Source organism: Sceloporus undulatus, chromosome 2 (genome assembly GCF_019175285.1).
Source record: "Sceloporus undulatus isolate JIND9_A2432 ecotype Alabama chromosome 2, SceUnd_v1.1, whole genome shotgun sequence".
Classification (NCBI taxonomy): domain Eukaryota; kingdom Metazoa; phylum Chordata; class Lepidosauria; order Squamata; family Phrynosomatidae; genus Sceloporus; species Sceloporus undulatus.
The window spans coordinates 146,323,453-146,339,826 of NC_056523.1; the positions used below are offsets into that span (position 1 = coordinate 146,323,453).

Sequence of the window (16,374 nt, forward strand, 5' to 3'; positions counted from 1 at the left end):
GTGGCTCCAGTCACATTCTATTGATAAAGAATAAATCTTTACCCTAGAAAAGCAAGTTTGCAATTTATCACAGGATGACAAATTGTATTTGATGTAGATTTCAGAGGATAGAGACAGAAAAAGGTTGCCAAGGCACTACACAATAGCTCTAGAGAAAAGCCTAGAGAAATCAACAGAGCAATTTATAAACCTGGCAGCCTTCATTACAAAGGTAACAGAGCAGCTAAACTAAACTATAAGGACATATCCAGGCTACTGAAAAACACTGTTAGTTTGCGTCTTTCCGGCAAGAGAAAAAATGAATGTTGTCCTGCATACATATGGTCTCATCCAACTACTGTATGCTCCAAGTTATGAAGGAAACTAGGCAGCTGGATAGAAATTAGTCCCCCATGTCACCAATAAAAAATAGATGGCAGTCTAAGCTGTATTAAGGTTCATACATAAGCAATAATAATAATAATAATAATAATAATAATAATAATAAATTTTATTTGTATTTCCTGCCTCTCCCTGCAGATCGAGACGGGATTACAACAGAGAATAAAATCAACAATAAAAAACAAGATACAGTATTATGTAAAAATACAATCAATAGAACAAACAACAAAACTACTACCAATCACTAAAATGACCAAATCGTCGTCTGTTTTCCATGCTATCAAAGTCAGACGTGGGTGTGTTCTTTGAGATCAGCTATAAAAGGTCAGGTGAATAGGCCTGCTGGAAGAGATCCGTCTTAAGTGCCTTCTTAAAGGCTTCTAAGGTGGTAATAAGATGGATCTCTTCCGGTAAGTTGTTCCATAATTTAGGGGCCGTGGCTGTATATGCTTTATGGGAAGTTGTAATTAGTCTAGTTTTCATATATTCCAATAATTTCTTCCATGAGGTTCTGAGAGTGCAGGGCGGATTGTGTAGCGAGAGGCGTTCCCTTAAGTAACTCTGGCCCAAGCCTTGTAGGGCTTTAAAGGTAATGACCAACACTTTGTATTGCGCCTGGAAGCTAATCGGCAGCCCATGAAGAGATTTTAATGTTGGAGTAATATGGTCTGACCTTCATGTTCCCATGACCAGTCTGGCTGCAGCGTTTTGGATCAACTGAAGCTTCCGAACTTGGTACAAAGGTAGCCCCATGTACAGCGCATTACAGAAACCTAAACGAGAGGTTACCAGAGCATGTACCACTGTTTCCATGTCCCTCTGGGCCAGGTAGGGGCGCAGTTGGCGTATCAACCAAAGTTGGTACCAAGCATTCCTGGCCATCGCCTCCACCTGAGATGACAGCTGTAGAGACGAGTCCAGGAGCACTCCCAAACTGCGAACTTCATCCTTTAGGGGAAGTGTGACCCCGTCCAGGACTGGTTGGCAAATCTCCATCCCTGGATCAGGGGTACCTATCGCAAGCACCTCCATTTTCTCTGGATTCAGCTTGAGTTTGTTTTCCTTCATCCAGCCCATTACTGACTCAAGATAGGCATTTAGAGGAGAGATGCCATCCTTGGTCACTGCAGCAGTCGGAGACATAGAGAAGTAAATTTGGGTATCATCAGCGTACTGATAACAGCGCGCCCCATGTCTCTGGATGATCTCTCCCAGCGGCTTCGTGTAAATGTTAAACAGCATGAGAGACAGAATGTCTGTTGGTGTGGGCAAAGCCCATGAAGACAAGAGCCATGGAGAAAGGTTTCAGCTACACTTCCAAAGGACTGTATAGCCCCTCCTGTCCAGAAAAGCAGCAGAGTCTGCACAGCCTATATGACCAAACATGTTCCTATTCCCAGTGGCTGTTGCCAACACAGAAACATTAAAGGATGCCACCAGTTTTGGATGTCTAGTGTATTTCAGGACTTCCATGTATCTGAGGCTTGACAAGATGGATTTAGATTACAATCTTGCAAATATTTAGATGGGAGTGAATCCCAAGACAGTGTGGTATAGTGGTATGAGTGTTGGATTATGACTCTGGAGACCAGGGTCTGATTGCCTGCTTGGCCATGAAAACCCACTGGATGGCCTTGGGCTATTCTCTTAGACCCAGAAAGCCCTATGATAGGGGTTGCCTTAGGGTCACCATAAGTTGGAAATTATTTGAAGGAACACCACAACAAATTTCACTTAACTCAGTAGGACATACCCCTGATTAGACATGAGGGTAAAAGAATGAATGGTCCCTCAATTGAGAAGCAAGAGAAAATGGTTCTACAACTTATTTTCCTCTTTGATTCTCCCATCCTTTCTGTTTGGCCTGTGTCCATAGGAGCACAGAAACAAAAACTTACCTGTCTTCATTAACCAGAAACACGGAGCCAACATTTTCCACAAGTGCTTCGCTTATGGGCGAAAGACAGAAGGGTGAAGAGAAGGCATCAGAATCTGAATCAAATGTGCTGTCCCTGCTAACATCATCAGCTGACAACTCCAAAGAGCCCTCATCCTCTCCAATCTCCAGGTGGCCCTCCAGGACTTCTTCTACTGACTCTTCCAACTGGTTCTGTTCATCCTGAGAACTGATTGTCGATAAGATTCCTGAGTCACTGTGGGCTGGCTCCACAGAGCTATGGATGCTGTCCGTTGCCAAACAAACCTGGGACAGCTTTTCCCCTTCTTCAGAAGGTGAGCTGATATGAGCCACCTCCCTAACCAGCTGTGATACAGTCAAAATATTCTCAGTGTCTTTTAGGGCCACTGCCCGTTTGTGTGTGGAAGGAGAAGCCTGCATAGGGGTGCAAAAACCCTGAGTGTGGCGGTTACGTTTGTGGGGGGCCTTGCGGACTGGAGAACTCTCTGGTGTGATGTAGCGGAGGGCCTCCTCATCCTGTCTCTGGATACGAGAGTTTGGGACCCAAGCCAGAATAAGGGTGGTGCCAAGGAGCTCATCTTTCTCCATGTAGAGACACAAATAGCCTGCAAAAGAACACAGTGCCTCAGTGTTATAGCCAAACCTTTCCTTTCCAAGCTGTGGACGCCCTAAAAATAGGGCTGAGGAATGTGTGGCTTTCCAGATGTTGTCAAATTCAAATTCACATCACCCATCAGGTATCCTGGCTAGGCTTTCTAGGAATTGCAGTCCAGAAAAATCTGGAGCACTGTAGTCCTGCTCTAAAGGTTGCCTAGCACCCTGATTTCTTGGCAGAATTTGGACCTCCTTTCATCACTTGCCCTGCCTCTTGGCTTCTGCCTTTCAAAGATACTTCTTTCCTCTCCCACAGTTTTCAAGACAGCAACAAAGCATCTCATCACAACTTCATCCATTTCATGCAATGGTTAAATTGATGTTTCTCTTGAGGATTTAAAAAATCACCTATCTAGTATCCACAGCAATCTAGTTTGGAGTTCACTACAATGTGACTGGTCTTGTTTGCCTTGGCTGTTTGTAATGTTTGGCTCTTCTGGTGCTTTCAGCTTGCTGGATATGCATTTTTAGGCTTGATTATTATTGTTTTCACGTTTTATAAACCTTTGACATATTCTTTATTGATATTTTATGAGGATCACAATTCAGTATGTTGAATAGTGACATTCAGTATACTACTTCAGACCTTTTGGGTGAGGCTGCAGTCTGGTTACTACAGCCTTCACTCATCATCTTTCCCCACCTCTGTTGGTTATCTGTGCTACAGCTTTGCCAATGGAAAAACATAAGACTCGCTTATAACAAGTAGAAAACTTGTTCAAAATTGTGCACAAACAGCAAATGGGGCAAATTCCTGCACTGGTACTTTGACAGATGACTGAAACTTTGTGCTTCCTTATGCCATCATAGGGGCTACAGAAGCCAAAACAGGGACCATTTCACCACATTTCGTAAAGGCTGCATTACAATAGGCAACCTGTGACCCTCCAGATGTGGCTGAGTGGCATCTTATTACAGCCCTCCTGGCTAGGATAGCCAATAGTAGGGGATGATGGGAGTGACAGTACAAAACAGTGGTCATGGAGAAAGCTGTCTGATCCTGGATTACATGGTCAAGCACTATCTTATCCCTAGGCTAATGGTCACCTCTTCACTAAATGAAGAAATATCTTAGCCACTGGGTTGGAGATTTAGATCACATATTGCCAAATTGCAACTTCCAGCACTCTTCACCACTGGCTATTCTGGCTAGGGATTCTGGGAGCTGCAATCTAATAATATTTTGAGGGTTGCATAAAATCCATTCCTAATATGGATAGTCTAGACCACATAAAAAACAGGAAAACATAAATATACTGTGGAGCTTTGAACAACATTTGATTGCAACTTTTAGAGAATGTAGTACTGAAGCTCCAGATAAACTAAGCAGCTGAAATATGGAAGTGAAGAAAAGCAAGGTAAAATTTGCAAACAGCTGTTGGATGCTAGCTAAGAGGTTGGATGCCCCACTGGGCTGATGAGGCTGTGCTGGTTCTAAAAAGGATCCAATGCAGATCAAAAAATCTCAGTCACAAAACACACACTTCATACAGAAGTATGAAATGCTGAAGCCTTTCATGTGAAAAGCTTATGTTGCAGTAGAAATAGTGTTCTCATTGCAGCAGGTTTCCTGGGGAGAAATGGTGAAAACAGCTGCAACGTATGTAATTGATACAAGCAGATCGTCATGGGGGAAATTTGATCTCCCAACACTGTTATATACATCACTAGCAGCCACTCAGATACTTTATATGAATAGTACACTATGGGGTTGTTCCCACTACGGTTTAAACCGGATCTTGATCCAGTTTAAGCCACGATGGTTCCCACTTAATTCAAATCCCTGGAGCGATTTGGAAAGGGGGGGGGCATGGCTTTTACCCATTTAACCCGCGTCAAAAAGACACTGGTAAAATGGGGTGGTTTTTGGGCTGAATCGATTTATTTGGAAATAAATCGATTCAGCCCAAGCGGGAACCAAGGTGAATCGAATAGGATTTGAATCTGCCTTGGTTCCCACTGGCAGTGCTTTCCCACCCATACCTCCATGCTCCGTCCTCAGTCCTCCATCCTGCCTCTCTCCTTCCGCCCCGGCCTCTCCTCCACCCCCGGTATGGCCAAGAAGGAGGGAGGGAGACATGGTGGGGAAGCCGCGGCTGTCGCTTCTTGCACTGATTCTTGAAACTGGCAGAAACATAGTGGGAACCACGTTGTTTGCTGAACCAGTTTCAGGAATCAGTGCAGGAAGCAAATCAAGAGATAAGTGGGAATGAGGCCCAAGAATACAGGAGGGGAAAATACCACATAGAATTTGCACAGTAACTTTGAAACTGGACTCTATATATACAGCTGACAGGTAAGAAGTCTAGAGGAGGGAGAACTTAAAGTCATATTGCTCTGATGCACCAACTTACTCTTGCCCAGCTAGATAAACTTCGTCACTTCCAGCTGACCCTTGTATATAATGATCAACAGAAGCCAAGAAATGCAGTATTAGTATTAACCTATGCTGTGCATAGAATGTGACCATATGGCATGTGATTGCAGAGATTTTTAGACCTCTGCTCCTATCCTCACCTGGGTGATGTTCTGCGATGCCTTGCAGCATCTCAGGTGGATGAACACAAACATTGTTCTTGGAGTAGATGATCTCCCCATCCAAGATAGAAGGTGAGCCTCCACTGCTGCTAGCATTTAAGGTCAGGAGGTCAGAAGCTTTCGAAGAAGCACGTCGGAGGAGTCTTCCCAGAGACATTGCCAAGGAAGTATTTCCATTCTCTGTTTACTTCAGCCAAGCACCTAATTCAAATTGCACATTTTTGCCTGGCGGAAAAGAAAGGGGAAAGTGTCACAACGAACAAGACAAATAGGACCAACAGAAAGGCATGTTTCATCCAGAAGAAACTGTGATATTCAAAACAATGATGAAAAACAGAAAGTTTACATTATTCACAAGTACCCTTTCTTCCTCCTATACACCTATCTACTTTAGACAATCAGTCAAAAATATGACAAGATGAACTCTGCCTCATAAAAACATATCCCTTAACAATCCTATTACACCTTCCACCGTCATAGATTTATTAGTCTTCCTACAACAGAACAGAAATCTGGAAACAGCAACACTGAATTTGCAGGCAGTAACTGAAAATGCATTTGTTTTTAAATTCACAGCTTTAGCCACAGATCTTTGTTGTTACTTTTATCACTAGACATGTTGTCTTCAGTATTACACAGAAATTTAACATCCTAGGAAAAATACAGAGATGACACAAAACTCCAACAAATGCAATGTATAGAAACAGAAGGGATTTATACAAGAAACTTAAATCGTGTTCTGGAACAGAAGCTCTCTCTGTGAAAAGTATTCCCATTGAAGAGTCCATTTTGGCTCAAAAATATGCTAGATACTGTCAATAAACATTTGTGCAACTATTGGTTTATTTCCCTTGGTTGGCTATAGAACAGTGTTGGGAAAAGATTTCAAATAGTGCAGAAAACAGACTTTCTTCAAGTGTTTGGCAGTGGGATATAATCTGGGAATCTGCCATGCCTATTGTTCCCTCCACAGCACAGCAACAACACGCCTTTGTAAACATAGCCTTTGACTCCTCTTGAAAATAGGCTCGAACAGCCGCAACACATTCCTGCCATCACCATCATCTGATATGAAACGGCTCCTGTTCCACCAGAAAAACAAGTGAACGGGAAAGCTGCTTCCTCTTTCAGGCTTCCCCAAAACACAAAGCAGTTCCTTTATGTTAAACACTCTTTGTTTGCAGGGTCAGTCTAACCTGTCCTGGTTCACTAGCAGCACAGCTGTAACACCTGGAGATACTAGCCAAGGCACTCCCTGCAAAGAAACACATGCTTCCTGGCCTTAACATGGCAACCAGGATGCAGGTGGAAAAGAAATACTGTACTGGGAGATAAGGCCAACTCATGCCTTGTTGCCTGCTTGTCCCTCTCCAAACACACTCCGATAAAAAAAAAAAAGCCTCCCTGACGCAGTTGCATGGTAAAAGCCTGCTAATACAGAAAACTTTTTGCCTTTTGGTGAAAGGAAAGCAAAGCCACCCTAAACTCTTTGCAGAAGGGAGTTCCAGAATGTGGGAGCAACCACTAACTGAGAAGGCTTTCTCTTGCATCCTTACCAAATGATCCTATGATGGTGGTGAGACCGAGATAAAGACTTCCTCTGAAGATCTTAGAGTTCTTGCAGATTTGTATGTGACCCCTAATCAGAATACCCTCTTCTTTTAAGCAATAAAAAGTTTGATCAAAAAGGAGAACTGATGCTCACAGTAAATTCTGGTTGGGGTAGGGTGGAACAGTTTTTCCAGACCAGGAGTTTTTATTATTATTATTATTATTATTATTATTATTATTATTATTATTATTACTTCTAGTGTAAAATAAAATAATAGAAAAGATTGCTTTGAGGTGGATGGGGGGAAACATTGCTACAGACCTGTTGAAGAAGATGTCACACCCCTGATCTCATGCCTGTTCCATCTATATCATACATCTAGTGCCACAAGATCTCATTCTACTGCTCATATGAAGAAACAAAATATTAAACTTCACAAGTCTGAGGACAATCTGCAAGATTTCAGTTGTGAGAAAGCACATCATGATATCCCAGCTATTCACAAAGGAGTAAAATTCCAAACATTCTGAACACAGCTAATATTGAGCCATACAAGCCTGGGCTGGTTTCATGAGACATCTTCTCAAGCTTTACTCTCTTTCCAGCATACTGTTGGGACCCTAGAGGAGCTCCTTGGCTGAGAATTCTAAATGCTCCTCATTGCCCCCCCCCAATACAAAACCCAGATGTCCACAGGATGCAGCCATGGCAGTTAAAGCGGAATACTAGTGCTAGGCCTTGTCCAGCGTTAAAAGGCCCCAGGCTGCAGATTTCTAAACCATGCATAGCTCTCACCATCACCTCAGCTGACTGAGATGCTCACGCTTCCAAAGTGAGATCTGCAATTCTGATACCAAGTCAGGTGCGTTCATATGAGAAATGCAAGGGAAGCATTTCCCCCAGAAGAGAGAGGTGGGGGCAAAGAACATCTGGCCAGGCCAGACACGCACACACGTTTCTCAGTTATTTTCTCAGGGGATGGGAGGAGGTATCAGCTTTGACCTTCTTATGCAATGAAAGCCAGCCATCAGCTATCATTACCTTTTGCTGAGCTGAGAAACAAAACAGCAGCTGAAGGTTTTCCCTAAGGTGCAGATAGAAGGGGCACATGAGGATATAAAAAGAACAGGCCAGCTAATCCCATTTTGTGCTTGTGCTCCAGCTCCAATGAGATTGTTCCTCAATGTGAATCAGTGTCTTGGGAGTTACAATGCCCCAATCCCCTGGATAATCAGAGCTTGTCTAGGATATCAATAATATATTTTAATGCAAGTTGGAGATGCATGGGCTGTGGGCTGTAAGTGACACCCCACCTCAGCTCCCTCCCACCAGCTCAAACAATCTGAATCTCCCAAAATGAAACTGCACTTCAGAAGTTTCTGAGGATACATAATTTCCCTACTAAATTCAACCCTCTTGTTATTTTTTTGATGTCATAAAATTTTTTGTTTAATAAATGCATAGTCTGTTTCTTTAAAAGGCCTTTTGAGCAGCTCCCACTTTTTTCAGGGTTGGGGAGGCTAAGTAATTTGGCCCAAAGGTCCAGGGAAGGGAACTTCAGAAGAGCATTAAGAGGGCAAAGGACTCAGGAGACTTGTAAGGAAAGTGTGCATTGTCTCCAAGCATCCAGTTTAATGCTTAGTGTTAGAGCACATACTTTGCCTGTAGAAGGTCTTAGATAGCAGCTCTAGTTACACCTGAAAAGAAAAAAAAAGACTTATGTCCAAATCTCTGGAAAGCCACGGGGGTTGGGAACTGTGGCCTTCCAGAAAGTTTTTGTCCTACACACTATCCCATAATGCCTTACTACTGGCTATGCTGGCTAAGATTGACAAGAGTTATAGGAAAAAAGCATCTGGAGGGCTGCAGTTGCCCATCTCCTAGGTAAAAACAATACCAAAGTAGGCACAACAGTATCCTAACTTGCTATACAGAACTTGGAAATGTGCTTTTTTTAATTACAACTCCCAGAATTCCCCAGCATGCATGGCCATTGTTACGCACAACATATGTACATGTCATCTGGCAGAGTGCAATTACTGTCAGTTCTACAGTTCATCCTATGGGACTTTTGTAATCATAGAATCCTATAGTTGAGAGAGACCACAAGGGCCATCCAGTCCAACCCCATTCTGCCATGCAGGAATACACAAAGTACCCCTGACAAATGGCCATCCAGCCTCTGCTGAAAAACCTCCAAAGAAGGAGACTCAACCACTCTCTGAGGAAGGTGTGTGTTCCACTGTTGAACAGCTCTTACTGTCAGGAAGTTATTCCTAATGTTGAGGTGGAATTAGGGTTGCCATATCCCGCCTGGGGGCGGGACTTTCCCAGTTTGGGGCGGGGCCACATGGTCCCGCCCCGGTTTGGCCCCGCCCCTGGGACTCCCCCCCCCCCAGCAAGGCCTTGGAGGCAGCTCCACCCCTCCCCATGGCTGTGTGCCACCCTCCCTGCCTCCCTGCCTGGCTCAGCCTAGAGAGCAGGTCTTCAGGACAGCCAGCCCACTTCAGCTATTGCCAGCCCACTTGGTATATATGTCTTGCAAAAGGCCTTACTTTCCAGGTTACACTGAGGGGAAAAAAGGCCATCAATGGTTCCTGTTTCACTGGGAGTCTAAATGCCTCATCTTTTAAATGTATACCGCGTCAGTATTCTTGTAATTCTTTATCACAGGGTCGTTTTTGAGGCCCTAAACACCTTTACTTGGAATATGCAAATTTCTCCCGAAGCTGACCAATGAGAAAGAAGCAATCAGCCCTCCCCTTGGGTTGGTTTTCAATGGCTTGGAAGGAAGAGATTTTGACTTGCTTGTAAATAGGAAGGGCTTTGGGGTAGCAAAGGCTGCAGAAATAGTTTGACTCCCCCCTTAAACATCCATGGCTCAGTGCTATAGGATTCTGGGAAGTGTAGTTTCTTGTGGCACCAGAGCTCTCTTGACAAAAGGAGGCTCAATGGTCCACAGAGCTACAGTTCCCAGGATTCCATAGCCTTGAGGAGAAGGAGGAGGAGGAAGGGTGCCTTGAAGGGCAGAATTGGGGCAGAGGAGGAGGAGTTGGAGGAAAGCTGAGTCAGTGGCCATTAGGTCTGCCTTGGTTTTTGGGGGTTTTTTAATTATTTTTAAAAATATAAAATACTTATTTTATTAATTTTTACTATTGCTTGTTTTATTTCATTAATTTTTATTATTGCTTGTTTTATTTCATTAATTTTATTATTGCTTGTTTTATTTCATTAATTTTTATTATTGCTTGTTTTATTTCATTAATTTTTATTATTGCTTGTTTTATTTTATTTCATTAATTTTTATTATTGCTTGTTTTTATTTTATTTCATTAATTTTTATTATTGCTTGTTTTTATTTTATTTTATTTCATTAATTTTTATATTGCTTGTTTATTTTATTTCATTAATTTTTATTACTTGTGTTTTTATTTTTCATTACTTTTTATATTGCTTGTTTTTTTTATTTCATTAATTTTTATTATTGCTTGTTTTATTTTATTTCATTAATTTTTATTATTGCTTGTTTTATTTTATTTTATTAATTTTTATTATTGCTTGTCTTTATTTCATTAATTTTTTATTATTGCTTGTTTTATTTTATTTCATTAATTTTTATTATTGCTTGTTTTATTTTATTTCATTAATTTTTATTATTGCTTGTTTTTTATTTTATTACATTAATTTTTATTATTAAATATATACACCCCTGCCTTGTTTTTTTAATTATTTTTTATTATTAAATATATGCAAGTGCATTTTTTGTGTATTTATGGCGCTTTGAATGCTAACTAGTCTGCCTTTCCTGGACAATTATAGTGATGATGATGATGATGATGATGATGATGATGATGATGATGATGATGATGATGATGGTGATATTGATATCAACAAGCCTCTGAGGCACGGCTAATGTAACTTGCTGTGATTTTTACAAACTCATGCGCAGTGAAGAAAAACCACAGTCCCTTGCCCAAGTACACACTTCTGAGAAGTACAGTTGAACCCGAGGGCAAGTCCATTTCTGCCATCTGTCTAGGAATAATGCCAAAATGTCCTCCATTTTGATCATGCCTAAAAAACATGCATTTATATTAAGATTTTTTTTAAAAAAACCTCAATTTTTTGCATGTCCTCCATTTTTTAAAAAACGTGTCCTACATTTGAAATTGTTGCCCTACATTTGTCTCGGTTTGGAGGTCCTGACTTATGGCAACCCTAGGTGGAATCTCTTTTCCTGTAGTCTGTATCAATTGCTCCAGGTCCTATTCCCTGGAGCTGCAGAAAACAAACTTGCTCCATCTTCAGTATGACATCCTTCCAAATATTTAAATAGGGTGATCATATCACCTCTTGGCCTTCTCTTCTCCAAGCTAAACATCACAGCTCCCTAAGTCACTCCACATAGGCCTTGGTTTCCAGACCTTTCACCAATTTGGTCAACCTCATTAAGACATCATTCTCCAGCTTGTCAACAATCTTCCTGAACTGTGGTGCCCATAACTGGCACTTGGATGAATACTCCAATTGAACTGCTACTATAATCCACACAGACAGAATCAATCAAAGTGTTGAGTAAAATAGTTCAACAAATATTGGAAACAAAACAATAGCCAACAGACTGGAAATGCTCCATATACTTTTCTATCCTCAAAAAAAGGAGTCACAAAAGACTATAGTATCAATAGGACCATAGCACTAATTTCCCATGCAAGCAAAATGATGCTCAAAAGTCTGCAACATAGACGCCAATCATACATGGAGAGAGCAATTCCAGAGGTGAAAGTGGGGTTCAGGAAAGGGAGTGGCAATAGGAACCACATTAAAAACATACAATGGTTAATGGAATGTACCAAAGAATTCCAGAAGATCAGCATGTGCTTTATAATTATCAAAGTTGCCTGACTGCATAGATCACAAAAGCTATAGAATGCTCTTTTAAAAATAGGAGTGTCACTACACTTGATAGACCTGATGAGAAATCTGTGCTTAGGACAACAGGTTACTGTTAGAACTGAATATCAAGAAACAGAATGGTTCCCAGTTGGAAAAAGGATAAGGCAAAGCTGCATATTATCACCCTATTTGTTTAACTTATATGCAGAAAATATCATATGAAAAGCAGGTTTAGACTCAGAAGAAAGAAGAATGAAGATTAGAGGAAGGAACATCAACAATCTAAGATATTCAGATACCATAATACTAGCAGAAAACATAATAGACTTGGAACAATTTCTAAGAAAGGTCAAAGAAGAAAGTGCAAAGGCAGGCTTACTGCTGAACATAAAGAAAACATAATGACCATGGAGGATCTACATAACTTCAGTCTAGATCAGGCCTGCACAACATACAGCCTGGGGGCTACATGTGGGCCACCAAAGGTTTTCAGGTGGCCTGCAAGGATGTGGAACAACTTCAAGGGTCCTCCACTGCCTGGCTGTTCCAAAAGAGAAGGCCAGGTAGAGGAATAGGAGGACAGGCAAATGCTTGACCTGCAAGGCTCCTCCACCACCCCATTTTCTCATGAGGAGAAGGCAGGGCAGTGGAGGAAGAAAATGAGTGAACACTCACCCTGCAAGTCTCCTCTGCTGCTCAGCTTTCTCCCAAGGAGAAGGCTGGGTAGAGGAAGAGGATGAGCAAACACTTGCCTGCAAGTCTTCTCCACCGCCCTGCTTTTTCCCAAGGAGAAGGCTGGGTGGTGGAGGAGGATGAAGATGGACGAACACTGCCCTGCAAGGCTCCTTCGCTGCTCAGCTTTGTCCCAAGGAAAAGGAGGGTTGGAGGAGGAGGAGGAGCAAGCACTCACCTACAAGGTTCCTTCTCCACTTGGCTTTCTCCTGAGAAGGTCAAGTGGTGGAGGAGGAGGAAGAGGGGCAAACATTCACCCCTCAAGGCTCCTCCATTGCTTGGCCTTCTCCCAAGGAGAGGTCAGAGCAGAGAAGGAGAAGGAAAGACAAGACTCCTCTGCCACTTGATTTTCTCCTGAGGAGAGGGGTGGGCAGAGGAGGAGGAGGAGGACGGAATTAATATTAATTCAGATTACTATTATTAATTATTGCTAATTAATAAATATTTAATTAAAAGCCATCTGTGGCCCTAAAAGTTTAGCCTATTTTGATTTTGGTCCCTACCTATGGCCAAGTTGTGCAGGCCTGATCTAGGTAATGAGGAAATCAGAATAGTAAAAGAGTTCCCATACCTTGGATCAAATATTGATCAGAATGGAAACTGCAGCCAAGAAATCAGTAGAAGACTAGGAATGGGGAAGCACAGATATAAAAGAACTAGATGAGATCCTAAAGTTTAAAGAAATATAATTCAGCAATACAGTTAGAATCATCCAAATCACTGTATTCCTCATCACTATGTACGGATGTGAGAGTTGGACAATCAAGAAGGCAGACAGGAATAAAGTCAACTCTTTTGAGATGTCGTGCTGGAGAGGAGTGCTGAGAATAGCATGGACAGCCAGAATGACAAACAAATCAAGCCTCGACCGTCCCTGGAAGCCAAGATGATGAACCCGAGACTCGTGTTTTCTCCATATCATGAGAAGGCAAGACGCACTAGAAAAGACAACAATGGTAGAAAAAGTGGAGTGGGCCCAGGCACTGGGCCCAGGACAGGACCCTGTGGTACCCCACTGGTAGCAGAAAGATAGACAGACCGGCTGCCACTTGAATGGATTTAATTAGGGAGGCCACAGGCCTCAGTTTGCAGGACCTAAGGAGAGCAGTGGATAGGGGGTCTTGGAGGTGTCTTATACACAGGGCTGCCATGAGTCAGGGGCAACTCAAGGGCAGTTAACAACAACAACTAGCCCAGAACTGGACAGACTATTCCAGGTGAGGTCTGACCAAAGCAGAATAGAGTGATATTATTACTTCCCTTGATACGGACACCATAGTTCTATTGATGCAGCCTACAATCGCATTAACTTTTTTTAGCTGCCACGTCACACAAATGACTCATGTTTAACTTGTGGTATATTAGCACTCCTAGATCCCTGTTAAATGTACTACTTGTAAAGCCAGGTGTCCCCCACCCTATATCTTGCATTTCGTTTTTTCTCTCTAAGTGTACTACTTTGCATGTCATCCTGTTGAAATTTCATTTTGTTAATTTGGGCTCAACTTGTTGTACACCGCTGTGATCTTTGGAATAGCGGTATAGAAATAATAATAATTATTATTATTATTATTATTATTATTATTATTATTATTATGCTTCAGAGATGTTTATATGGACAATGCACAAGATTATTATTATTATTATTATTATCCATTAAGATCATTTTGAATTTTGATCCTGTCCTCTGGGGTATTAGCTACCATTCCTCATCTGCAAATTTCATAAGCATGCCCTCTATTTCTTCATCCAGTCATTGATAAAGATATTGAATGGCACTGGGCCCAGGACAGGACCCTGTGGTACCCCACTGGTCACTTCTTTCCAGGATGAAGAGGAGCCATTGTTAAGTACCCTTTGGGTTCAGACAGTCAACCAATTACAAACCTACCTAACAATTGCATTGTCTAGCTCACATTTTACTAGCATTTTCGGATATAAGGAGATTTGTCCTCCTCCAGTCTGCTGGGACTTCTCCTGTTCTCCTGAAGTTCTCAAAGGTTATTAACAGTGGCTCTGAGATTATATTTGCCAGTTTTTTATACCCTTGAAGTAGTTTATCTGATCCTGGAGTCTTGAATTCATTTAGACTGACCAGGTATTCATGAGTAATGCATACACCATCCCATTATCATAGCTAATATATGGTCTGTGTTTACATAACATAACAGCAAATGTTTGTCCCTTTGAGACACATAATACAGCAATTAAAACAGACTCTTATGGATACATTGTGCAGGAAACCCTAGTGCCCCTTTGAAGAAAGGTAAGGTATGGATGTAACTCTTAAATAAAAGAAAACCTTACAACATGGAAACTGCTGGTTCTCCATGGTGCCCACCAGTGGCATCCCTGCACCAAGTGTCACCCAGTGCGGGGGCTGGAGCTTTTGAGGGTAGCACGCGCTCCCTCACCCCATATTGCCCCATCCTTTTCCTGATGAGAAAAAGGACAGGATGGCATGGGTTGCGTGTGGACAGCATGGGGGGAGCACACATGGGGGTGGGAGTGCAGGGACGGCATGGTGGAGTGGGAGTGCATGTGGGGAAGTGCAAGGAGGGAACAGGAAGGTGGGAGCACATGCAGGAACAGCACAGGGGTAGGAGTGTGTGCAGGGAGCACAGGGATGGTAGAAGATACAGGAATGGCGCATGCTGGGAGCACAGGAAGGAGAGCCTGACCAGGTGTCACGCTCCTTCTAGAGTGTTACCTAATTTGGGTCACATCACTACACCCTCCTAGAGAGGCCACTGGTGACCACTGATAGTTGACCATCACCCTTTCTTCCTTCTTTCTATAAACTACTGTAATCATACAGTACTTTATTTTTTAAAAAGTTACTCAAATTCTGTTTCTTTCCTTCATCACACAGTGATTAGTGCCACTGAACAGGTGTTTTGCAAACACCAAAGTGCTTCAGAGATGTTTATATGGACAATGCACAAGATTGCTTGGTCAGCACAGAACCTAAGAGGCAGGCAGACAGAGGGCTTCCCTAATCTGCTGGTGGTTGCTGCCTCCTCCTCATCATCATCATCATCAACAACACAAAAGTGCCTTAGTACAAACAGCTGGCCTTTCTCTCTTTCTCTCTTTCTTTCTGGCCCTTCACCTCTGAACAAATGGCTAGAGGGCCAGATCCTGTTGGCAGAGTTTCTCCTAAAAACCCACACTTGTTCTAACTGTACATTTCCCTCTGTTATCAAGACGAGTTAAAGACAAATGGCTTTTGGTAAAGGTTTGGCTCAAAGCACTGCCTTTTTTATGGAAGGCTTGGCACAGCTGCAAGGATCCGGTAATATTTTCAAGGTACACAAAGAAGCTACAGCTTTTCAGCAAAGCACTGGAGAGTCATGCAAAGTCTGAACTAAAAATGTATAGGCAAGTAACACAATTGAGCTGGAGTAGGGAAGAGGGGAAAATGCAGTTAAGAACATGTAGCCTCTCCCAGCACCAGCACCACCCCCAAATTAAAAACAAAACAACATAGCAAAGACAGAAAGTGTTATGAAGACAACGCACAGGCACACATTATAAACACTTGATAGCACATCACATCAAAACTTAATGCTTCAAACTGATTTACTTCAGAGTTTCCCCAATTATAACAAAAGGGTCTGGACTCTACTGTTAATAAACCAATGTGCATAGTCATGGATTTAGGAGTAACAGGCTCGCTAAGTGAAGCTGGACCAGTTATTCT

At 42.2% G+C, this 16,374-nt stretch overlaps 1 protein-coding gene across 5 annotated transcripts in view; it reads right to left on the reverse strand.

The window, feature by feature from the left end:
• The window catches only part of TBC1D16 (TBC1 domain family member 16), a 75,226-nt gene that overhangs the window by 51,643 nt on the left and 7,209 nt on the right, over positions 1–16,374 (reverse strand). For all 5 annotated transcript variants that reach the window (XM_042451899.1, XM_042451901.1, XM_042451900.1 and 2 more), the window contains exons 2-3: positions 5,471–5,716; positions 2,280–2,904 (exon numbers count right to left, since the gene is read on the reverse strand). In XM_042451899.1, coding sequence (XP_042307833.1) covers positions 2,280–2,904; positions 5,471–5,648 — 803 coding nt within the window. In that variant the 5' untranslated portion in view covers positions 5,649–5,716. The remainder of the gene's footprint in view (positions 1–2,279; positions 2,905–5,470; positions 5,717–16,374) is intronic.